Source organism: Serinus canaria, chromosome 11 (genome assembly GCF_022539315.1).
Source record: "Serinus canaria isolate serCan28SL12 chromosome 11, serCan2020, whole genome shotgun sequence".
NCBI lineage: Eukaryota > Metazoa > Chordata > Aves > Passeriformes > Fringillidae > Serinus > Serinus canaria.
In genome coordinates this window covers 13,289,318-13,314,080 of record NC_066325.1, presented here as the reverse complement: position 1 = coordinate 13,314,080, position 24,763 = coordinate 13,289,318, and the positions used below count along the sequence as shown (strand labels likewise).

The window sequence follows — 24,763 nt, the reverse complement described above, 5'->3', positions numbered from 1 at the left end:
CACCCCTTGGCAGCACAGGCAGAAGACCACCAGCTTGAGGTTCTCCTTGATGCTCCAGATGAGTTTGCCTTCCAAGAGGCCAGTGGAAGTGGGGTCTGTCCAAATGCTCAGCTCCTGCACCAGTCTCCACCAAAAAAGAAAAACAAAATGCAACCAGCAAAACTGCAACCAGTGAGCAAAAGCAGTGCCTGGGCACTTCTGTAGGGCTTGCCCTGTCTGCCCATCCCCTGCCTGCTTCTCATTTGGTTCCAGCCTCATGCTGGTGGGGTCTAAAAGGAACATTTCTGCTTTGCCATCACACTCAAATAAGAAGTGCACTTCAAATAAGGAATGCACCTCTGCCTCCAAGGAGAAGATATTGACGGTTATCTTCTGCTGGGACAGTTCTGTGTGTTGTATCTGTCCATAAAAAGGGAAAAGGCTGCAAAGGGGACTTGCTTTTAGCACATATCAAGGAAAGCACTGTGTGCTGGCAGCAGGAGGGGGCACTGGAAAACCACAGCCTTACAAAGACGTGAGGAAAAAAAGATCCCAGTCGAGGCACAGGGCACAGTATGTGTGCTCATCTTTGCATTACTTTGATGCCCCTCTCCCTGGTGCCTCCATATCAGAAGCCTGATGTACAGCCAGTTCAAGAGAGTTTTACACAAAATTAATTCAAAAGTGCCTGGCAAAATAACAGTACACCAGGTACATGGCTCCTTTCCCTTCCTTTCTTGGGTTGCATTCCCTGTAGGGAAGGCTTTTCTCTATCGAAAGACTTTTGAAAAGATGACTTAAAAATAGTTTAGCTTATCTCTTTCAGAAAAGTCATGAGACTGCCTTAGATTTCATGGGCTGGCTCAAACCCTGAGGGAAGAAAATAGGGTCAATTCCCAAGGAGAATGCAAAACATAACAAATGACCCATCTTTCAGAGGTGGAACTGAATTTGGAATGAAAGGGTTAAAGGAGCAAACAGAAATCCCAGCCTACACATCAGTCTGGCTAAAGATCCTCTTCAGTTTTTAAACTATTTTGATTGAATGTTTCTGGGTTGTCAAAATACCTCTAGACCTCCAGAGCTCCCATGGAGAAAATAACTTAATTTCAAATGTCATTAAAATAAAAAAAAAAAGAGCAACATTAAAAATAGAAGTACGCCAGCAGTTGCAAAAACATTTTTAGGCAGACTTTATCCAGCAGTGAGGATGCAATGTAATTACAGGAAATGCAGTTCCCACTGTGATTTCTCTGCAGGCTCCCCTCTGACACAAACATAGTGGCAGGCCAAATCATAAAATCTGAGTATTATTACAGATTAGTGAAATGCTGGCACGTACTAGGTTGCATGGCAACGTTTTGGTAGTGGGGGGGCTCCAAGGGTGGTTTCTGTGAGAAGCTGCCAGAAGCATCCCCAATGTCTGACAGAGGCAGTACCAAATGGCTTCAAGATGGAACCACCCCTGACCAAGGCCAAGATTATGGTAATGCCATAGGAAGAGAAGCTGAGTGGCCAGGATACAACCCAAAGACTTAACTTCTTCTACAGGAAAGAGATTTCTCTGGAAGACATTTCAGTGACTAGAGAGTGAAGAAGAAAGAATGGCTTGAACAGTTGGATGGAAAAAAAAAATCTAAGCACACAAGAGTCTAATCCAGGTAGGAAAAAAACCTGGTTTTGTCCCCTGGCCAAAATTAATGGGTGTGTCTGATGGATGCTGGGAGGCTCTCCTGATGGGCTCCAGCAAGGCTGGATGTATGGATGCTTCTGTTCTACTGATCTCACCTTCCTCAGGCTTGATACCTGATTCCCTTGGTGTCAGACTGAATTAGTTTATTCTGATCACTTAGAATACCAACAGTTCTTATTGTGGACCAGAAATAATATCTGATATGCTGCCCTTCTGCTGGGCTCTTGATGAGCAATTTGAGGTGTTAATAGCTTGGAGACCATCTTCATTTGCAGCTCTGCCATGCACAATCACATGGTGGCTGCTGAGGGACCCAGAGAAAACATTCCTGCTTAATTAACATGCAGAGCAGAACAGGGAGCTGTCACAGCATCCTCAGCAGGAAAGAGGCAGCAACAGGGCTGTGCCAAGCCCTTTGGAGCAGAGGCTGCTCTCATGCCAGATGCTTGGGACCCTCAGCTGCCACCAACTCCACAGACTCAGGTGACTCAGCATCAGGAGGAGCAAGTGCCTGCAGGCTCAGGTCCAGCAGAGCCAATTGAGGGGGAGATGGGGGTGATTAAAAGCTGAACACTGATTCAGCATTCCCATTTCCAAAAGCCTAAATTGGTTCTAAAAAATAGGAATACAGAGAAACAGGCAAGTGGCCAACAAGTGGCTCCAGAGGAAATTAATTCCTCGCAGAGTTCACTGGAATGTGCTTCTTTCTCTCTTATTGAAAAATATATGCATTGTTCTAGCCTAAAAATTAGACTTCCCCTTTAGGTTGTAATTAAACCCTAATGCAATTTGGCAGAAGATAAGTGGGACCTCCAAGCAGAGCTAACAGCCCTGCTCTTTCTTCTCCACCTGCTTTTGGCAACTTTCCTGTGCATTCCAGGGTCTGCTCATGAAGGTGCTGTGCATCAAGAAGGGGCACACAAAAAACTTGTTGGGATTTGGTAAGATCCAGCTGGAAATGGGTCTGCAGGTGGGAGAGCAGGTCACTGTGGCTGAGCAATCCTGAATGCCCTCCCCACCCTTCCTGAGTCACTTTGTAAAGTAAGTGAGGGTGGTTTTAAGCATGAAACTGTTTTTTAACCTGTAATCAAAATGTTGGAGTGTTTGTCATGAGATGGTCTGTGAGGCAGTAGTTGCTGTTAGAGCAGTGCAGAAAAATGAGGATGAAAATTTAGCCTGTCTAAATCACTATAAAGACAGGGTAACATTAGGTAGCCAACTTGAAGTGTTTGAGATGTGCTACAGCTGAGCTGGGGCTTTCCAAGGACAGTGGCTTAGATGAAGCTGTTTCTGTGCCAGCAAGTCAGTAGTCATGATTTCCTCCCTTCTTCTGTAAAATGAGATGATCCTGGGTAATTCCCTGGGGTGTATTAAGCTATTTTATGCTAAGGGAGTAGTTGGAGCCCTCATCCAAGAGAAGCCCAGTTGCTCTGCCCTGGGACCTCTGTAGTGGAACTCTGACCCGGTCTTCCCCAGCCTTTTAGTGGCTGAATTGGAACAAGGGAAGTCAGCTTTCTGCCCTAATAAGCAATTACTTTTTAAATGTCCTTGGAAATAATCTTTACTGATGGCGGTGTTGATTTATTTTTGCCTTCTTGCTTTTGTACTGTTTTCATGCTGTGCTTCTGCTTGTTGCATATGTCTCATATCACTGCAGTCAGGGGATTTGCCATGTCTCATCTGGTGCCTCATTATTTACCTGCTGTACTGCATGATTCAATTAAGTGTAATGATTTTAAAGTGTTATTCTTGAACACTTTGCTTCTTTGAAGCAGATTCCTCTTGTGATTGGCCCTAAATCAACTGGGATGGAGAGGGGTGGGGCTTGGTTGTGGGGTACAGGAGCACCTGCCAGGGAAAACACAGTGGGTGTTTTGCTGCATTGCTTTCCCAGTGGGAAATGGGTTAGTGCCAGCTGAAATTATTTCTGTGCCTCTCCTGCAGCCGCATAGAACTGAAGCCAAAAGCCTGACCTTCACTGTCAGTAGGGAGGAGCATCTGCCTTGGGTGAGGGTCCTGTGCCCAGGCCTTCATAACGTAGGGAGGACCCTGTGCTGTGCCTCAAGAGGCACCTGCTGGGTGATGCAGAGAAGCTCCCTCTGGTCCTTTGTAACAATGGCATTGTACCTGTCCATGTGAGCACCTGCTCAGGGACAGGTCCTGGTCTGGGAACCAGTGTTTGTCCCATGAAGGAAAGGTGCCCCAAAATATGGCAGACTTGGGAACAGGTCTCAGAAATTCTTTTTAAGAAAATGACTGACTTCTGTTCTCCAGGAAGGGAGTTCTTCTTGGAAATGTGATTTTCTGGCCAGTCTGTCCTCTTCAGCTAAACACAACACAGGAAAGGGGGTGGGGATTTTCTGCCCTATCTCTCAAATCACATTTTGTTCTTGTGGGCATGTGTGATGTCCCAGTTTCCTTAAGACTCTATTTGATCTATGTTTACTACATTTTAATTAAACTTGGTTGTGTTTTAATTACATTACTTTTGGTGGCTTTTCTTTTTGTGTGTGTGTGTTCCCTTTTCTCAGTTTATTTTGACGGCTTTTGTGAGGAAAGTAAATTCATTAACCATGAATTATTATCATCCAGAGAGGGGAAACATGTGCCCTGCTCTCGACTTGGCCAAGCAACAGCCAGATATTAGACATGGTTTTCTTCCTTGGGCTTTCTGTCTCCCAAGCATTTCTTAAGGAATCTTTGCAGGGTTGCCTCCTAGGAAGTTGTAGGAAGCATTTTGTTCTTCTAGACATGGTAGGTTTTGCCATGGGGGATTATCACCACATCAGTGGACTCTCTGAGGTGTTTGCTGCATGTGGGAAGGTTCCAGCCTGAACACAGGCAGCCCTTGAACCCATAGCCTGCCAGCAGAAGCCGAAATCCCTCTTCAGCTCAGCTTTCCACACGGCAGGAGCTGGCTGGAAGCAGATAGAGTGAGAGTTGAGCATTGGCCCTGCAGAAAAGGCTCCATGGTATGGAAGTGTCATCCTCTGTTCCTACCTTTCTCTATCAAACCTCAGATAAATCCACAGTGAGGTGCAGATTCCTGGCACAGCTGCTCACCACATCAGTCTCTTTTGCTGTCAATCCTGCACTTGCCGGTCATTCCTGTTTAGTCTGGACTCTTTGGTTCTCCCTAGGTACAATATCTCCATGCTGGATGTGCCAAGGACTCCACAGGGAGCTTGAAATTAGATGTCCTGGTCACCTTCAAAGGCACCCTGTGAAGTGTGAGGTGGCCAGATGTGCTGGCACGAGAGGGGGAATCCTTTGGGCAGGAGATGTTTAGACATGCACAATCGGTCTGTGCCACAAACTGAAGTGCTGCAGCCTGCACCAATACCCGCACGCCCTGAGGCTCAGCCCTCACCTGCTGAGGAACACCAGGGCATTCGATCCAAGTATTTCACTGGCACTTGAGGGGAATTTTTAATAGGTATAGCTGGGGACACTTACTAACATCTACCCGTGTGTCTGTGTGGGTGCATGTGTGAATTTAATTTATACACTTAATTGAGTGACTGTTACGGTTACAGCAAAGTCTGTTGAATCACTTTGTAAATGTTAAATTAATCAATGATTAAGTGCTGCTAAATCCTTTTAGACACCAGCCTGTGGCCAGGACCGGGACTGTGCCGCCTCGGGCTGTCCGACCGAAGGCGTCTCTCCCCAGTGACGCTCCTGTTAATGAGCCGCGGTGCCGCGTGTCTCCGCGCCGCGCGGGGGCGCTGTGTGGCGGGACCGGGTCACGTGCACGCGCCTGCCGGGCGGGGTCACGTGGCCGCCGGTGGCGGCGGCGGGGCCATGAACGCGGAGCGGGACCTGTCGCCGCTGACGCCCGGCGTGGTGCGGGCGCTCACCGACAAACTCTACGAGAAGAGGAAGGTGGCGGCCCTGGAAATAGAGAAGTGAGCGGCGGGAGCCTCCGGGAACCGGGAGGAAAGCGGGAATGTGGGCGGTGCCGGTGCGGGCGGCCCCGGTGCTGGGGCAGGGAGCCCGGCCCGGTGCCGCGGGGAGAGGTGTTGCGGTGCTGGGGCTCCCTGCGGCCCCGACGTGGCGGGAGCCGGCCCGTGATGCTTGGGTGGGTCCAGCCGTACACCGGGAGGGAGCGGCCCGGCTGCCCGGTGGGAGCTGGGTACTGCGGGGATGGCGGTCAGCCCGGGGTACCGGGGCTGGCCCTCTGCGGGCCCGGCAGCCCCGGGAAGGGGCTAAGGTGACGCGGTGACCCTGTCTGGGGCAGCGCCGTGGGCGGTGCTCGGGCAGCAGGGATCTCTCCCAGAGCTGCTCCCTGTCTCCCAGCCCCGTCCCACCGGGCACTATCCCGAGTGTGCCAGCTTCAGGGTGCCAGTGAGAACCCGCTGGCTCCGGGCGCGTTTCAGGAGCCCCTGGCAGAAGGCTCACTCTGACCGTGGGTGCCCGGTGCCGTTGCACAGCCCTGTGCGAGGTGAATACGTGAGTGGCATCCCTGTAGGAATTCCTTGGAAATGTACTGCTTGCTGTGCTGCGACACGTCTCTAGTGCTGGTGCCTCTCCCCTGAGGGCTCACCCAAATTTGTCCCGTGCTGGATTCTGGCCAGAGAGATGGGAAGGGTTGCTGTCACACTTGGTCATCGGGTGTTGCCCTTGGTTCTTCCTGCACCGCTGGTGTTGCAGCAGATCTGGGGCCTTCCTTTTGGATCATGCCAGGCAAAGGTCTGCAGGCACCTTCTGGTGTGGTCATGCCCCTCTGGTGTTGCTTGTACGTGTTCCCTGCTTGTCTTTTCACCCTCACTGGGCTGGTCTGGGTGCTGTGCTTGGCAACGGCTTTCCCTGGGAAGGACTGTGTCCTCCCTGGGCACTGCCTGAGAGCTCAGCTCCTGCAGGAGATCGGAAACGTCGCCTCAGGGTGCAGCCCAGCATCTTGGGGGAATGGTCCAGACTGGTGGGTGAGTTTTGGGTGGGAGATGTGGCCATGGTGAGCCTGTAAGGGGAGCAGTCGGTGACGTGGGGATGGAGTTGCTGTGCTGAGAGTTCAGTGGGGGATGTGGTGTGGGGACTGCCTGCCTCAAACGCGGAGGGTGCTGTGTGAGAGGTCAGCAGAGAAAAATGGCACCTGGGACAAGGGTGAGTGTGCGCTCGTTCAAACCCAACCCAGTGAGCGCCTTCTGCTGTTTGATGTGTTTAGTTTTCTCTCATTTTTTCTCTTTATATAGGAATAATTTATTGTGGGTGGATTGCAGTGTTGCAGGGTGGGATTCTTGCAGTGTCCTCATAACTCCAGCCTCAGGAGTACTCGAGTAACTTCTTTGCTGCCTTGTGAGGGGTGATACTCTGTGCCTTATCCAAGCAGCTCTGCTCCAGCTTACTCTGCCCCAGGATTAAGGGTTTATGCTGGCCTTACACCAACCAAAGTCTGCCTTGGGGTCAGGCAGTTCATCTGATCAAGCTGGAAGTACAACTTGGGAAGAGTGTGAGGAGGAAAAAGGCAAGGGCCAGCCGTTTCTACAGATGTCACAGGTTTAGTTCATCTAAAACCCATCACAGAATGGCCCCAGCAGCATCACTTCCATGTCCATGGCATCAAGCCAGGAGGGAATTGCTGCCTCTTTACTCAGGAACCACCTCCTCCTTCAGCTGATAATGCAGGAACAGCTCCTGGTGCTTGCAGGCTCCAATGCTGCAGTTATTGCCTCATTAATTAAATCTTGAGTCCTTGAAACTCATGAAGGAAGTCTGTAAACTTACTCCTGTTGAAAAAAAGCTGCATCTGTAAAACGTAGGTAGTAAAATAATCACCCCAATGGTCTCTCATGCTCAAACTCAGTGTGTTTCTGTTCGTAGAGCAGGACTGGAAATGGAGCCATAATCCCTAAAGCAGTCTGTGCGTGTGGATCAGGCTGTAAGTGTTGGAGAACTTGGCTTTGGACTAGGGAGAGTGAGGTCGGGAGGGACTGCCTGGTATCCCCAGGGCAAAAGGGAGCAGCTGCTTTGCTGCAGCTTGAGTTGAGAGCAGAGCTGGTGTTTGTAATTTTGGAGAGGAAAAGTTCATAAACATCTTCTGTAATGGTTTTCCTGGATTATAAAATGCGAGACTGGTCAGTGGCACCTGTTTAGGGGTGCGAGATTCATATAATGCCAAAGAAACCCTCTGTGGAGTTAGGCAGTGAAAGTTTTTGCACCTTTTTTGGCACTTAAGGTAAAGATGATTATTTAGGTGAGTTTTTGAGGTGCCTAAGTCTGCATTATGGATAGAAATGCAAGGAAAAAGGAGGAAAAGAGCACTGCATTGGCCGGGAATCGAACCCGGGCCTCCCGCGTGGCAGGCGAGAATTCTACCACTGAACCACCAATGCTCCTGCTGCCTGCACCCCTGCCTGTACCCCTGCCTGCACCGCTGCCTTCACAGCTGCCTGTGCCTCCCTGCCTGGCCAAGAGCTCTGCCAACAGGAAACTGAGGCTGAAGGGCTGGGTGGGCAAGCTGGGACTTGGAAGCAGTTCTGTAGGCAGGAGCAGAGGTAAGGGTTTCTTCATCCACAGCTGATGTGTTAATTGTCTCTGGATAATGAGCTGCAAGTTCGTAGGGAGAAGCAGGTATTATATATGGAAACTGTGTTGGCTTTTTGTTAAATAATGGGTTGTTTAAGAATATATTGAAATATACTGTTAGTAGTAAAGTTATATATATAGGTTGTTAACTGAAGCACTGTATGGGTGGCTGGAAGGGTTCAAAACCATGGCACTGTGTGTAGGCCTGATGAGCAGCAATTCACTGCCAAGTCACCAGCTGGGTGCATGCTGAGCTCCCATCCTGTGTCATGCTGGGGGTAAATGATCCTGATAACCTGCCATGTTGGAGAGGGTGTTTGAAGACCTGGTAACTTCTCTGCAAGCACACAGCTGCACTGGGTTGGCCGTTGAGAGCACATTGTGGGCTGAGATTTTATGAGCAGTGTTGGAGGCTGCAGGCTGGAGCAGCAGGAGGGCAGGGAGCTGCTGGTGGATGTGAGTGGAGAAGGAGGGGAGAGCTCTGGTTTCACTTTTGAGTTCCTTAAGGATTCCCCATTTCAGTACTGCTTTTCCTGGTGCTTGTTTTGGCTGAAAGTCCCTGTGTCTGTCACCAAGTCCCTCAATGTTTGTATTAGCCAGAACCTAAATATCCCTTTGTGCTTCCCCATCCTCTCCCCAGGCTGGTGCGAGAGTTTGTGGCTCAAAACAACACATCCCAGATCAAACACGTGATCCAGATCCTGTCCCAGGAGTTTGCGCTCTCCCAGCACCCCCACAGCCGGAAAGGAGGACTCATTGGCCTCGCTGCTTGCTCCATTGCCCTGGGCAAGGTAGGTATGGTGGGGTTTTTGGTTTGTGCAGGTTGTGGTGAGAGAACAGCTGCTCCTCTTGGGTCAGTGTGATAGGGCCCTGCAGCTCCCTCCCTGCATTGCAACCTACAACTGCCTTGTGTTGGAGTTTCCCCAGCACACCCAGCCGCACACCCTCTGGGTCCAGGAGCACACTCTGGCCTGGGTTACATCTTGGCAGCTGCCTAGGCATGGCTAAAGGGCTTCTGTCCCTCTTCAGTTTCCAGCAGTAGGACTAGACTCAGCAGGCTGGGTGCTAGTTTGTGTTAAAAGAGCTTACAAGAGTTGCAGCCCTTCCATCTCCTGCTGTGCACTGCTGACACTGGCCCACACAGAGATCCATCCCTGGCTCCCTCTGCCCTGCAGGCAGGAGATGAGGCAGATGCCCAGAAAACCTGCTCACTTGCACTGTACCTGAATAACAAAATTCAGTAATAAAATTCAGAATTCATTAGTAAATCCTGCCCAGCATAGGTGCACTAAAGCCATCACAGGCCTGAGTATTTGCAGTGTTCCAGGGCAGCACCATCTCTTCCCCCTCTCTGTGGCATGTCCTTAGCTAAGCAGTCTCCTCGTGCCCCCAGGACTCTGGGCTGTACCTGAAGGAGCTGATCGAGCCGGTGCTGACGTGTTTCAATGATGCTGACAGTCGACTGCGGTACTACGCCTGCGAGGCTCTCTACAACATTGTCAAGGTGGCCAGGGGCTCTGTCCTCCCACACTTCAACGTGCTCTTTGATGGCCTCAGCAAGGTAAGAAGCTTCCTCTTAACCCCCATGTGCTTTTTGAGGACTAGTCATCATCATCTCCAAGTCAAACCAAGTTGTCCAAGGTTTCCTTTCCAAGCAAACTGGTTTACTTTGACCCAGACAGGTCTGAAGGACAGAATCACAGAATATTCTGAGTTGGAAGGGACCCACAAGGATCAGCAAAATGAGCAGTTTCTACACAGTAGCCACTGATACTGTGGGTATGAAGTTGACTGTAAGATACCTTGTTGTCTGTCCTCATCTCCAGGATGTATTCTGCTCCTTGTTGAATGGTTTTAGAAAATGAGCCTGAGTGAGCTGCTGCAGGCAAGATGGCTCTGCAGCACTTTGGCTTTGTTGGGTCTGTAGTGTCAAAACTTTGTCTGTGTGTGTCTGCCTTTGCAGATTTTCATGGTAACCTGCATTTCTCTGTTCTTTGAGAGTGTGACTGCTGGGCCATGAAAACCTGCATAGCTTGGGGAGGTGATGTGTGCTTGGTCTCCCCCTTAGGGGAGAAGTCTCTCAGGATAATTTTTTGGAGCCTAATAAGAAGTTGGAGATAAAGGGACTTCTGTATGTCTCTCCTTGTATTGTCAAAGGAGAGTAACAGTCCTGTGAGCCTACTGGGAGCTGTGCTGCAGGGCAGAGGGCAGGCCTGGGACCCACCATTGCAATGTTTCTTTGTTTCTGTCTTTCACAGCTGGCTGCTGATCCTGACCCAAATGTCAAAAGTGGCTCTGAGCTCCTTGATCGGCTCCTCAAGGTATTCTTGCTCTCCAAGAGTCATTGGTGCAAGCTGGTGCCATGTCCTGGCTGGGAACATGTCAGTCCCCAAGGCTGCAGCTGCTAAAGCCATCCCACCTTAGTCCTGTGGCTGCTGTAAAAACATTTTTTTCTCTCACTGACTGCAGCCTCTTTGATCAAGGCTCTGGTGGCTTCTCAGGCGGCTGGGTGGAGGGGCTGGTGAGTTAACACAGTGCCGTGTGTGCATTCAGCTCGTGGGAGCTGGTGGAAGCAAGGTTTGAATCTGAGGGTTGCAGTGCTGTGCCAGGCGGCAGGAGGGCTGTTCCTCTGCTCTCCATCCCTTGCCTAAGGGAGTCATGATGTGAGTGGAGCTTCTGTTACTACTTCAGGCTGTGGGCTTGGTTCCCGTTCCTGTTCTGCCTGCTGATGGGCTTTTACTGCGTAGACTTCCCAGTTCCTTTTCTGCTGCTGTTCAGAGGCGAGCAGCTTCCTGCCAGGTCCTGCCCTTGCTACTTGTTATCAGGCCAGTCTGCTGCTGCAAACCTTCCTGTTGGGAGATCTGCTCCAATGCACCAAGCCAGGGACTCGGCCATGCAGCAAAATCTACCAAGTGTGTGGAAGGAGCTGTAAAGGGAAGTCAGGGGACTCTCCCACCCCATCCACGTGGCTGCATCAGAAGTGCTTGCTCATGTGTGCAGCACAGCACTGAGGCTTGAATTAGAGAAGCTTCCCATCTTCCTGTTCAGCCAGGCTGGCACACAGCAGGGAGGAGCATCCCTGTCTGGGTCGTGCTCAGCATTAGCCTCTGCCTGAGGGGGATTGCCAGCTCATTGCCTGGGTAAACTGCATGATTCCTTCTCCCTAGGTCTCCTGACCTGCAGACTCATGCTTGTCATCTTTTTCCTGTCACATGGCTTAAAAAGACTGGGTTAAGGTTGCTGCATGCTGGCAGTCATTCTAACACCCTCTGCTTGGGCTCTGCAGGATATCGTGACAGAGAGCAACCAGTTTGACCTGGTAGGCTTCATCCCACTGCTGCGTGAGAGGATTTACTCCAACAACCAGTACGCCCGCCAGTTCATCATATCCTGGGTAGGTACATGGGGTGCTGTGTGTGCCTGCCACTCTGAACTCCATCAGCTTCCCATGTCCAGGCAAACTGCAGATATCCCCAGCAATGTGTGAGCTCAGGCTCCTGGATGTATTTGGGCAGGTTTTTAATTCAGCAGAGTTTTTTACCTGCTTCTTTAAAAGGCCTGCTCCCTGTCACCTTGTTGTTGCAGTGGCAGGGACATGGCAGTGCACTTCTGCCAGCCTGTTCAGGACATGGCACACCAAGTTAGAAAGTACACTACAAATGTTGCTTGTATAAATGGACATACTGTGCTCTAGAGGTTACAGTCTCCCAAGGGATAGTGCTAGACTGCTTTCCATCATGCAGAGGTGATGGAGAGATGTTGCTCTCCAGGAGGCAAGGGATCTCCACTTGCTCTCTTCTTTCTGTGCAAAGCAGGAGCTCTTGGTGCTTGGCTGAAGTTTGGGGAGATGTGTTCCCCTGTGCTCCCCCTCTCAGTGATACTGTTGCCACCCCAGGTCTGCCTGGCTGTGTCTTGGCAGTCATTCCTGATCCCTGCTTTGTTTAGCAGAGCTGTGAATGGAAATGTAGCACTGCTGCAGGCTGATTGCTTGCTTGCTGTGCTAGTTCTGCTGCTTCCCAAGATGGGCAACTCCACTGTGTCCTCTTTTCCCTCCCCCTATTCCACACAGCTCAGCTCTGAATTCCTCAGTATCCTGCCAGATTTGGGCTGGTGATGTTAGCCAGCATCTTGAAAACTCTCCTCTTCTTTTGTATTCCTCTCTGATCTAGATCCTGGTCTTAGAGTCCGTGCCTGATATCAACCTCTTGGATTACCTTCCAGAAATCCTAGATGGACTCTTCCAGATCCTGGGAGACAACAGCAAGGAGATACGGAAAATGTGAGTGTGGAGGCTGGCTGGTTGCAAGGACTGTGTCATGTTTGCTGTTCACCCATCACTTTTCCTATTGATCTTCAACTCTTGTGTGTAACTGCAGTGAAGCTCCATGTGTGGTGGGAGACAAATTGGCTTGGGCAGTAGATCAAAGTGTCTTTAGCAAGGGTCTCCCCTGTCCTGTGGCTGTGGAGGATGCCGTACTTTGTACTGGGGGACAAACTGTTTTAGCTTGGTTGAGTTGTTGCTTTCCCAGCACCTGACTTAGATCCACAGAGGCTCATGTGTGGTTCTGGGATGGGCATGAGCTCTTTGAAGAAATTTGCAGCATGAGAAACTTTCTTGGCAAGGCAGTGCTCCAGCCCAGCATCTCCTGGCTGGAGAAAAGAAGCAAGGATTGGGAGCTTGCTCCACAGATACACTGCTGGTCCCAAGACAGAGGCATTTTGAAGTGCAGGAATGTCTGCGTGTTCTCTTGGAAGTCAAAGGATCTTGGCATTTTGTGCTGGGAGAGAGTGGCTGGACTGGTTTTGTAGGGCATAAGTAAGTGGTGAGACTGGCCTAGGTCTATCCTGCTTCAATGCCTTTCTGGATTCTCCCTATCTCTTTTTTCTCAGCATGCACATGTCAAGGAATAAGCGCTGAAAGCTTTGGGTACCACCTGCCCCACTGCTCCTCATCCCAGGCACCTCCATATCCACAGAACCTAGGTGGCTTTGGGAGAGTTTTGGAAGCTGTGGGGGGCTCTGTGCTGCCATCACCTCTGTCCTTGCACCTGTGTGCAGTCTCTGCTGTGGGGCAGGGTGAGTTTGTCAGCCTCATCTTTCCTGCCCCTCCCTCTGTGCAAAGACACTTCTGCCATGCCACCAGCATCCGTCCATGTGCACCTGGAGAAGACAGTTTCCATATGCTCTCCCTAATTGCTCTGTCTAAGGTGATCGAGCACTGACCAGCTCCTCTGCCTCTCCACAGGTGTGAGGTGGCTCTTGGGGAATTCCTCAAGGAGATCAAGAAGAATCCCTCCAGTGTGAAGTTTGCAGAAATGGCCAATATCCTGGTGATCCACTGCCAGGCAGCAGGTGAGTGCACAGGACCAGGCAGTAGCACCAGCCTCCTGGTTTGTGGTGCCGACTGTAGATTCAGGCCAGGAGTTTTCTAGCAGGCTATTTACCAGCTTAGCTGCTCACATCTTTTTTTGCCACTGTTCATGGAAATCCTGCTGGAAGGAGGGAACAGGCAGCTCTCCTGTAGTTGGCACAACTGCTTTTGTACTGCATATTCCCCAGCCACAACACAGGTCTGGCATCCTCCAAAATGGAGTGGCCTAAAAAATATTTGGCACCTGTGGATATCCAGCACTTCTGGGAGGATCTCTTCAAGGTCTTACTGTAACCTCTGGTGGCACATGGTGCATAGATCAGAATGTTAAGGATGTGTGGGCTCTGTGCCAGTGCTGCACTATAGCTCCCATGGGTCTGCTGTATAGGCAGAGGGTTACAGCTGCAGCTGGATGTGTTTCCTGAGAAGGATCTTGTTCCCAAGTTTTGCCCATTGCGCTCTTTAAATGTTGCTGAATGGGAGTGGGTTTCCTGGGAGATAGAAAAATATAGATAGACTTAGATTGATTGCTCTTGATTAAACTAATTCCCAATGAATTTACACTGTTTAAGCTTAAAATCTGGCCTTGCACCAACAGAGTGCCATGGCAGTGGTGCCTTTTCCAGAATTTAGGGAGACTGTTAAAACCCCACCTCTAGGAATGATGCTAGACCCAGACACACAGCTGCAGTGGTGTGACTGAAGAAATATCCTTATGCATTGGGAAGCTTGACAGAGTACTTGTAAATGAAGAAACCTGCATTATTGGTTGAACTGGGTTAACTGAAACCCAATGAATGTGTTTCATCTCAAGCTCACTGGAAATTCAGGTCTCACTGATCTCCTGTGGGACTAAATTGTCTCAGATGAGCTTCTTTTGGGGTGGAATAGAGGCAGCTCCTTGCTTGCAGGTGGTCCTCGGCCTGTGGAGCCAGTGCTGCCTTTCCCTCACCTTTGCTTGTCTTGTGTCTTCCAGATGACCTGATCCAGCTGACAGCCATGTGCTGGATGCGGGAGTTCATCCAGCTGGCTGGCCGGGTGATGCTGCCTTACTCCTCAGGGATCCTGACCGCCGTCCTGCCATGTCTGTCCTACGATGATCGCAAGAAGAGTATCCTTGTAGCTCAGAGCTGCTCCCATTCCATTCCTGCTGCAGCAACCCACAGGGAAATGCCTGTTCCGGTGCCTGTTTCCCTCCCTTGGGGTGCAGGTCCAGGAAAAGTTTTTCCACCAAGTGCTAACATCCACACTGGCCCTTTGGATGTGAGGGGGCTTGCAGTAGCTGGGCTGGGGCAGCTCTGAGGGGGCTGCAGTGGCTTCTCCATGGCCGGCACCTGCCCATGTGTGGGACTGCATGTTCCTTACACTGCCTTCACTCAGACATCAAGGAGGTAGCAAACGTGTGCAACCAGAGCCTGATGAAGCTGGTCATCCCAGAGGATGATGAAATGGATGAGGCCAAGCCACCAATGACTATACCAGCAGAGCCCACCTCAGAGGAGTCCCTCTCCAGGCCAGAGGCAGTGACCACCGGTGAGTCCCAGTTGGTCTGGGCCAGTAGAGGTGTAAGGAAGGTCAAGGGAATGTTCTCAAGAGAAGTTCTTGAGTTGGTTTGGTGTCCTGAAGCAGCTCAGAGTACATGGGACCTCTGTGCTTTATTTGGAAATATGTTGCACAGATGATCCTCTGGTGAGACAGACCCACTTGTTGCAGGCTGCATGAGAGGTTCATTGTTCTGACCTGGAGCCCAAGTGGTGCTGCATTCTGCATGCCCTGGTGAGCATCTCCATCCTCTCACCATGCTCCCCTTTGACTTACTCATCAAGTTGACCTGAAAAAGATAATTTCTAGTTTGGGAGGAGGCATCATCACCCAGAGAAGAGCTCAGGGAGCTGTGTTAGTCCTGGGAGAGCATCAGGACGTTCATGGAGGATGTGTGTGGTGGGGAAGGGTAGAAAACAGAAGGGAGAAGAATTTTGGATCCTTTCCAGATTCATGGTGCTCTCCAGACCATCTTGCAGGTATTGTCCCAGTCCTAAAATTTCCAGGACATAAAAGGTGAAAGTTTGCAAATGGGATGGGAGACCTAAAGAAGGGTTCAAGAGGAAGAAACTAAGTGGTGCCCATGAATCAATGCTTGGGAACAGCAGTGGTGTTAGTCCCCCTCCAGCATTCCTGGGATGCTCTTGTCCTGGCACGCTAAAGATTTCTTCTGGCACAACACATCTTTGTTGTCCCGGTGTGTGAAATAAGTGATAATATTTAAATCACAAGGGCTCATCTGAGTTCTTCTAAAGCTGCACTTTCAGCCCGGTGCTCTCCTGTAACACGCCCACCAGTGGCTTTTGGAAAATCCTGCCGTGAGAGGGAGCAGGAGGATGGGATGGAGACTGGAGGATTCCCTTGTCTGACAGCAGCAGTGGAAGGCAGGGAAGCTGAGAGCTGCTGGGGGAGCTGCCGGGACAGGGTGCGGTGGCAGCGGCAGCGTGGGCAGCAGTTGGGATGGCTGGAGCAGGCCGCAGGTGTGGGGTGCAGCATTCAGCACAGCATTGGTGGTTCAGTGGTAGAATTCTCGCCTGCCACGCGGGAGGCCCGGGTTCGATTCCCGGCCAATGCAATATGCTTTTTTCCTCCTTTTTTTTTTTTTTGGTTTTTATCTGTAATGTGGACACAGGCACCTCAAAATATCATCTAAATAAGCATCTTAGTCTTCAATAAAGGTTCAAAAGCTTTAATTACCTACCTCTGTACAGTTTGTTTTTTTTTTTACCAGAAGAGATATAGCAGAAAAATTTACTGCTGTAGCACAGCAGTATTGTATCTCTTGTATTAAAATCTATCACAAAAGAGCTTTAAAATACCAACAGAAAGCTTAATTGCCTTATTCTCAGCCCCTCTGGTGTCAAATTGCACCTTGAAGCAGTCAGGATCAGATAAAATTTTGATGCCTTTCTATGAGAAACTCAGCTCTGTTCCTTGGGTGTGCTGATGTGGTGATGTTGCTTGTGTGAGTAGAGACTGTTGGCACAAGGGGGCACAAAGAGTCAAGTTCATCTTGTAATGCTTTGTCACTGTGATTGTGAGACCCAGTTTTAGCATGGAGCAGAGGTTGGAAAGCTGTTTGAGTCACTTGGCTTTGACCTGGAGTCAGGCTATGGCCAAGTGGAGATGTCCTGAGTTGGATTCTGTCTTCACTGTGCATGTGATTTATTTAGGAATTGAAATCAAGAGAGTCAAAGATAGCTCTGCAGTTCTGAGCTACTTCTTTGAGAATGGTTGAAACCATCAGCAGGATGTGTCTGGGTTTCTCTTACAGAGAAGGGGACTCAGTTTGGGGCAGTGGTCTGAAGCTGTGCCCATCTGTATTTTTCTGGGTAAGTGCAGTTCTGTACCAGCTTCTCTGAGAGCAGAGAAGGGCTTGACAAGCAGAGTGAAATGCTCACTACAGGCAGAAGGGATCCCTTGGGTTCCTGGACCCTCAGACAATGACTGGTGATGTATTTGCTGAAGGTTATGCAGCTCTCCAGCCTCCCAGTCCTACTGTCTACCTTCCCCATCACCCCACTAGCTGTGTCTCCTATTTTTCTGCCCCCAGGTTCTCTGGATGCATCCGGTGACTCCAGCAACAGTGTCTTCACAGTAACCAGGTAGGATCTATTTGTTGTTTCAGAGGGGCTTGAGAAGGGAAAGCTTCTCAGGGTACAGATAATGACTGACAGGGGCTGGGCTGGGCAGCAGTTGGGGTCTCTTGGGTCTCAGTAGGGTGGATGACTGGGGATGCTCTAGGAGCTGACTGCTTCTCTCTGATGTATTTGCACCAAAATATCTTGACTGTATGATGATCTGAGGTGTTTTTTCCCTGAAGAGACTGACCCTGTTCCATGCTGCTGTCTTGGCAGCCTACCACAGCCCAGGTCTATGCAGCTGGACCTAGGGCTGCTCAACACTTGGCCTCCTGCCAGCCTTTTGTGGCATTTGTCAGTCCTGCCCAGCACGATCTCTCCTGCAAATACCTTTCTTCCCATCCAGCTATCTGAACTGGGGGACAAATCCATCTGTTCTAATAGCTTTCCTTTCCTCCTGCTGCCTGCAGTTCCTTTACTCAGAGGTAGTGATTTCCAACACTTTAATTGTGCTGATGCTTATTTTTATTTGTTGTTGTGATCCCCAAAATAGGACTGCCTTGCTTTAGCTGCATCCTACCAGCATGATACCCATCACAACACATCGCAGAGCAGTGTAAGCATCAGCTGTTCAAGTTGATGGTCTGTACTCTCTGTTCCTTTTTTGTATTTCTGCACAGCCCAGCTACTCCTTGGTCTTAATGATGCCCTTAATTTTTTTTCTCTCTTGGAAGTACAGGTCATTTCATTGGCACTTAAATGTTGGTTTATGGTGGTTAAATTATTTTCTCTGGTTTTTTTGTGGTTGGTGTGTCCTGACCCTGCTCAGCCCTTGAAGTTTAGCAAGTGCAGAAGTAGATGTGCATAGGGCTGAAGTGGGGAGCTGGGTGGGGAAAGAAAAAGAGGAGGCATTGAGTCAGGTGGACAAGTGATGACCATAGCTCTCTGCTGAAGATCTTGTACATGAGGAGGAGAGGGAATGAAAATTGAAGAGGGTCGGAAGCAGGGAGAGCTGGGATGACTTGTCCCAGTGTCACTGAGAGCCGGAAGGAGAACAGCTTCTTAAGCTGAAATGTTCTGTCAGCAACTCAACCACCAGGGAAAACCATCTGGGGCAGAAGGCAAGACCCTCCACATCTTTAAGAGGCCTGGTTTTGAAGAGAGACTTTTTGTGAGCCCTCCTTTGCCCTTTTCTACAGGAGACTCCAGGCTTCACCGTGGGGTTTACCTGCCCTATGTGACCTCTCTGCTGGTTCCGTGTTGGGACCTGAATCATTTTCACCGCTGCGTCTCTTGTGGGGGACTGACACAGGATTGGGGAAGGGCTGTACATGGCTGACAGGAGCCCTGGCCATCTGCCTGGTGCTCCATGCATTGCTCAGGCTGTCTGGCTTGGCTGGGGCCGGAGGAAGGCGGGAGCTGGCACCCGTGGCCATCAGCAGCCATAATTCACACCAGAGTGAATTCACACCAGAGAGCAGCAGCTGCCAGCATGCTGAATGCCCACTGGGTGTCAAGGCAGGACTGCAGGAAGCCGTTGTGTTGCTGGGAAAAGCTGGAAAGCCTCAAACAGAGGAAGTTGCAGCTGCCTTTTAAGATGAAGTCACTCTGCTTCTGTTTTTGTTCTTCCCCCCCCTCCCCCAGCTATCAAGTGAGGGAGCATGGCCGAGCGCCAGGCATGCAGCTCTCACGCCCCCTTCCCCTGCCCTCCCCAGCTGGCTGCAGAGGGACAGTCCTGCTGCAGCAGGGAAGGGATGACCTTGGTCAATGGGGGCAGAGGAGATCATGGCCTGGTGTCTGCAGAGGGCCATGTTCTGGGAAGATGCCATGCAAGAAGATGACAAGGCCTGACTGCTCAACACATGGATGCTGGGCACATTCCTGTGGCCACAAACTGACACACGCAACCCCCTTTCTCCTAAAACATGTTTCAAAATTCTTCCCAAGTATTTGCCAGCTTTACTTGGGGGGAGTTTCCTGGTGGTATCCACTAGGAGATGGAGACTGTGTCTGTGCCAAGACAGAGTCTGGCTGCTGGGAAAGCTTGACTATGCAGGGCTGGAGGGGCTTTGGGGTTCCCCATCCAGATGGGGGCCCCCACTTCTAGTTTCTGCAAAAACTGTCACTGGAATTGGAACAGAACCACATTTCAAAGGCACTGGATCCTTCTCATGGCCTGGCTGAGCATGCTGCTGCTGTGTTAGCTGGTGTGAGCCTGGATCAGGAAGGGGAGGTGGAAGCATGGCTGCTGGAGCACAGCCTGGGCTTCCTTCCGTTGGTCTGAGCTGCCACAGGAGAAGATCCAGATGTCTGTCCTGCGTCAGTGGACTAAAACAGCTGGAAAGTGCTTTTTAGGCTCTTGTAACTGCATTGGTGTTTCAAAACAAAACCTGGACAGTTTGAGACAACTTCCTGATGGTGCTACTGGGCAGAGGGTCGGGCACAGCTGGAAGCTGTCAGTCTTAGGCTGTCTGCGTGATGGGACAAGGTTGATGGGATCACAGTCCCTCACCAAACTAGATAAGGGACATGAAATCTCCAAGAAGAGCCTTTGTGATATTTCCTGGGGCAAGGAAGTCTTCATGCCTTAGGTGGTGGTCAGCAGCACATGAACATGTAAAGTTGTGTGTTGCTTTGCAGAAGGGGCAAGTGGCTGCCACGTGGCTGAACTGCCCAAGCCTGCAATTAAACCAGGCTTTTAAATGTGGTAGTTAGTGCTGCCTACAAAGCTAAAATAGCTGCTGCTTGTCTCATGCTGGAAGTTGCTGTACCCCCATGCCCAGAGCCTGATGCACCTTGAAGGTGCATCTGGGGAGCTCATGGAGGTGGGAATACTTTGGTGGAGGATAGGAATGGTGTTGGGTGCTCTGCAGCACCCAGGGGATGGTTGGCTGAAAACAGCATGATGGCTTGCTTTGAGCTAAGGCACCAAGCCTGCCTTGGAATCCCATTCTCTAGCAGCTTGTTTTGCATAGCTTTTAAGTCCAGGGTGGCTCTTACTGACCCTTCTCTCCAGCCTGGAGTGAGGAGATTGCTTCCCTTTGCTGCTTCCACTTTGTGCTTGGGTGGGTGAGCTGGAGGGGAACTCCAGGCACACTGCCCCAGCCCTTGTCACAGTGATCTCCAGCTTGCTGGACTGGATGCCTCTGCCTAGACCTTGGCCTCATCGCTTCCCTGGGAGATCTTGTACACTGCAGTAAGCAGAAGGAAGCCAAGAGCACTGAAATGAGAGCAGTGAAGGACAAGAAAGTGACAGCTTGTGGGACCAATAGCAGAGAGGAGCTATTTACCTCCTGGCCACTGGCTTGAGCCCATTGAGCAGCGCAGCTGCCAGCCTGTATGGGAGCTGCCCTTGTGACTTGGACCACAGTGAAAGAACCTGGATATTTCCACCCTTGGCAAGGCCATTTTGCTGGGCTTGCCTAAAGGCTAGATCCTGGCCTGGACCTTAAACTTGTCTCAAGATGGGGTCAGGAAAGCAGCTGGACCAGGCAGGAGGCCAGGAGAAAGATGACAGCTCAGACATTGGCAGAGAAAAGGTGACTGCTGAGGAGAGAGAAGGCAGAAGCCCTTAAAGAAAGGAGAGAAGTGAGAAAATGCATTGATAAAGGACATGGAGTGAAAAACACTGTGGTGGGTTGAATGTAGTGGGAAAGTAAACTCAGTCCCCATGCTGAAGGGTGCTTTCTGAAATGGGATGTGCTGTGGGATGGGTCTTCTGCCCCCCCCCCCCCACTGAACTTGAGCAAAGACTCCCAGTATTCAGAGGTGAGAGCCTGGCATAGCCCCCATCATTGCTCAATTTGCCCTAAAAGCTGTTCTCACTGTCACAGGCGAGCAGCGGGGGCGGTGCCAGGGCCAGGCTCATCCTTGGGAGGAGAATCTGGGGTAGTGGGTTAGATGGAAGTGATTGCATCTGACATCTGCCCTGCCGCAGATGCCGGCGCTGGGAGCGGCGTGGCAGGCCCAGGGGATCGCATGAACGCAATGCCATTACTGCTGCTCCCTCTGCCTGGGGATTAGGGAGAGCCAGGCTGAGCTGCCAGCCCGGCTCTGGAGCTGCAGCAGCGCTCAGCTGCTGCCATAACCCCTGCAAAGGGGGGTAGCCCATGACAGTCTGGTGCCACTCTATCCCAGAGGATTGGTGAGAGGTTTTTAGCCCAATTTCCCATGTTCATCAGACCTCTCTCCTTTCATGGTGGTGCCTGGGTTTTGTGCTGAGTAAAGGAGCTGCTTCTCTACCCCCAGCCCCCCCTAAAAGGTTTATCTGAGCAGCTGTGGACAGAGGGTAGCTAGTGAGGAGCTTTTCCCAGCTGCAGTCCGTCCTAGTGGGAGCTGAGCCCAGCAGAGCCACAGGGCAGTGGTACACAGTGTGGCTGGGGGCTGCCTGGTTTCAGGTCAGCCTGAAGAAGGTGCTCTCAACCACCTCTGGGTCCACTCAGGTACGTTTTGGCTTGAGCCACCCAGGCTCTTCCCAGGTACTGCATCACAAGCAGTGATGGAAAAAGGGTTTCCACAAGTGATTGTGGCACAAACCAGATTGGAAACTGCTCGTAGAAGCAAGATTCTACTGCGCTGTTAGAAGTCCAGCATCAGCAGACAGCAGTGCTGTGGCAACCCATGGCACCCTGCATCCTGCCCACTTATCTCACAGCAGCACTGAGCTGGTGGGATGTGACAGCATCAAAGCCACCTCCAAACTGCCCAGCTTCAGGCACCAATTCTCTGTGCTGTCCTTTTGGCCTCTTGCTTCTGAAAACTTGCATTACCCTGAGGTTTCTTTCTCCCCATCCTGTGCAGGCAATGTGTTTATTTGGTGTGGAGGTGCTACTGGGTCAAGGTTTCATTCTCCTCTTCCATCTGAAGTCCTGTACTGGGAGCATGGCAGGCTATGCAGCTGCCACGGGAGATGGTTTTGTAGGAAAACCAAATACAATGTTCATTCAGGCTGGCTTAAGTGAACTGGGATGCTGCTCCCTTGGACATCTCTCTCAAATTCCTCATGCTCTGGGTCCCTCCTTCCCCTCAGTTCTGTGTGTCTGAGCATTTCGCCCTCGGCTGTTGTTTTCAACATCAAAGTGAAATGCAATTTGCAGCCCCCAGCATCTGTTACGTGAGGAAGATCAAGCAGTCAGATCCCCACAGGGCTCTGAGGGGCTGCAGCCTCCTCGTCTCGCCCTTACAACGTGTGTCCTGGGGAAGATCAAATCCTATTAAGCCACAGCTCTACTTGCAAATTATACCGTGAGAAATCTGCCCCTTAGGATTTCTTATCGAACAAGATGCACGGCAGCTCTGTGCAGGCTGGAAAAATCAGCAAGAGCCTGGTCCAGCCTTGAATAATTCAGTACTTTGGGTACCAGAGGTGTGACGTGGCTCTTGAGTGCAGCTTTCCCTTGGTGGTCTTCTCCAACCATCTTGGTTCTAACCATTATCTCTCCTTAAATGAGTCTCCTGTGATAGATGCTTCTCATATTCTTGCTGTCAAGGAGGTGGGAAACCATCAGGTAGATTGCAGGATCACAATCAGCACATAAAAATGCTGTATCGTGACAATTTCTGTGTTGGAGTCACCTGTCCCAATGGAGGTCCCAGCTATTAGGGAGAAAATCCGGGAGACCAAGGGCTAAGAGTCTGCAACAGCTGTCAATTTCTAACAGAGACGATGTCCTGGTGAACTAAGAGAGTTACTTCCTTTCATCTCTTGTTTATGATGAAGGGTTATCCTGATCTTTTGGGATAGCTTTTGGGAAGCAAGATGAAGGTCTCAAGGCAGGATTGTAGCAGAGAGCTGCATTCCAAACTCACTACCAGACAGGACACCACCTGCAGTTCTCAGCACAAATCCACTGGGATCAGCAGAACCTGGATGAGTTCATCAGTTTGGAGTTTGAGTACACATGGGTTAATATTCTCTAAAGGTGATTGAGCTGGTCAACCTTGAGGTGGATTCTGAGTGTATTTTATGGATCTCTAATTTTTGAACCCAAATCTGACAGCTGCACTATGGACCAGTTTCTCATACAGCCGTGCTACTGTTTTTATTTAGAGTGGTGCCTTCCCATGTGTAGGTACCAGCTGCTTTGGGAAAAGTGGTAACACTCAAAGCACTGAAGATTTCTGTTGCTTCCAAAGCATTATAAGAAAGGAGAGTGACTGTTTACATAGGTAGATAGGACAAGGGGGAACAGTTTTGAACTAGGAGAGATTTAGGTTAGATGTTAGGAAGAAACTCTTTACTCACAGGATGGTGAGGCACTGACATAGGTTTCACAGAGAAGTTGTGGATGGCCCATTTCTGGAAATGTTCAAGGCCTGGCTGGACTAGCAACCTGATCTAGTGAGTTGTATCTAGTGAGGGTTTGAGCTGAGGTGTTTGATGCAGCCTCTGGAGTGTTATAGACTTCCCCACCATGGGAGGAATTAGTTGGATGTTACACTGAACCAGCCTCTTTTCTTTCCACGCAGCTGTGAGAGGATACAGGTGACCCTGAACCTGGATGGGATAGTTCAGGTGCTGGACTACCACCTTAGTGATACATCCATTGGGATGATGACAAGAATTGCAGTCTTGAAATGGCTTTACCATTTGTACATCAAGACTCCTCGTAAGGTAAGTTGGGGACTCAGCATTCAACTGAGTTTGTCAGCTCCCAGCCTGCTCCACTGCCTTGATAGCAGTGCAAATTGTAATTGTCTTGGTAGTTTTGCAAATGTGTGTCCACCTGCCTTTTCTGAAAAGGCTTTGGCTGCCAGATGCCCCATAGCTTGAGGAAGAAGAGCTCTCCAACTCAGATTGAAAGTGCTGGTGAAGCTCTTGGCAGCCTCCCTCAGGGCAAGTATCCTGTGGCTGGGCATGACCAGGATAGACCATGTAGGACTGATGCCACCCATCCTTCTGCTTCCAGATGTTCCGACACACCGACAGCCTCTTCCCTATCTTGCTGCGGACCCTCTCAGATGAGTCGGATGAGGTAGGTGCTGCAAAAATCCTGGAAGCTTATTGTCTCTACATCTAGCTGGGTTTTGCATTTTTTAATGATACTGAGATATTTTGTGAGGTTTGTCCAGTGTTGGCGCTGTGGGGTTTTACCCTGTTGGCCAAACTGAAGAATACCCAATGCAGAGCCTTCAGGTACTTGCCCAGCTTAAAATCCTACTGTCTTGGGGGTTCTCTGGTGTGTAAACATTGTTCTCTATCTCTGAGAATTGATCATTCAAAGCAGCTCCTAAGAATCCTTTTTGCCTGCCTGGGAAGGCAGATGGGGCATCACCCATGGGCCTGGGGTCATGGTAAGAACCTTGTTGAGTGGGAGTTCAGGTGCTTTGCATCAGCCTCTGTAAAGATGCAAGGGGCGTTGTGTCCGAGCTGGCACTGCCAAATCCATATTCATGAGGCATTTAAGCAGCACCCACTGCTTGGACAGCAACAGCAGCATTGCCTGGTAGGGCTGCAGTAGATGCCCAGTGGCATCAGGCTGGCTGGGAACCACTCAGCTTGGAAGTGAGCAAGAATAATCACACAGCAACCTGAGCCACCTTGCTCTGCTGTTGAGCTCTTCATCTCCCACC

The 24,763-nt window shown here is 50.4% G+C and overlaps 1 protein-coding gene and 2 non-coding genes across 3 annotated transcripts in view; 2 read left to right on the top strand and 1 right to left on the bottom strand.

The window, feature by feature from the left end:
* The first annotated feature begins 5,443 nt into the window (after positions 1-5,443).
* The window catches only part of VAC14 (VAC14 component of PIKFYVE complex), a 59,177-nt gene continuing 39,857 nt past the window's right edge, over positions 5,444-24,763 (top strand). The window contains exons 1-12 of the mRNA XM_009090682.4: positions 5,444-5,580; positions 8,838-8,988; positions 9,591-9,758; positions 10,456-10,518; positions 11,484-11,591; positions 12,367-12,476; positions 13,443-13,549; positions 14,545-14,679; positions 14,949-15,101; positions 17,164-17,215; positions 23,660-23,804; positions 24,100-24,165. Of these exons, the coding sequence (XP_009088930.1) occupies positions 5,477-5,580; positions 8,838-8,988; positions 9,591-9,758; positions 10,456-10,518; positions 11,484-11,591; positions 12,367-12,476; positions 13,443-13,549; positions 14,545-14,679; positions 14,949-15,101; positions 17,164-17,215; positions 23,660-23,804; positions 24,100-24,165 (1,362 nt within the window). The 5' untranslated portion in view covers positions 5,444-5,476. The remainder of the gene's footprint in view (positions 5,581-8,837; positions 8,989-9,590; positions 9,759-10,455; positions 10,519-11,483; positions 11,592-12,366; positions 12,477-13,442; positions 13,550-14,544; positions 14,680-14,948; positions 15,102-17,163; positions 17,216-23,659; positions 23,805-24,099; positions 24,166-24,763) is intronic.
* Positions 7,934-8,004, bottom strand: TRNAG-GCC (transfer RNA glycine (anticodon GCC)). The gene has a single exon. It is a non-coding gene; the product is annotated as a tRNA-Gly (tRNA).
* On the top strand, positions 16,115-16,185 carry TRNAG-GCC (transfer RNA glycine (anticodon GCC)). Its single transcript has one exon. It is a non-coding gene; the product is annotated as a tRNA-Gly (tRNA).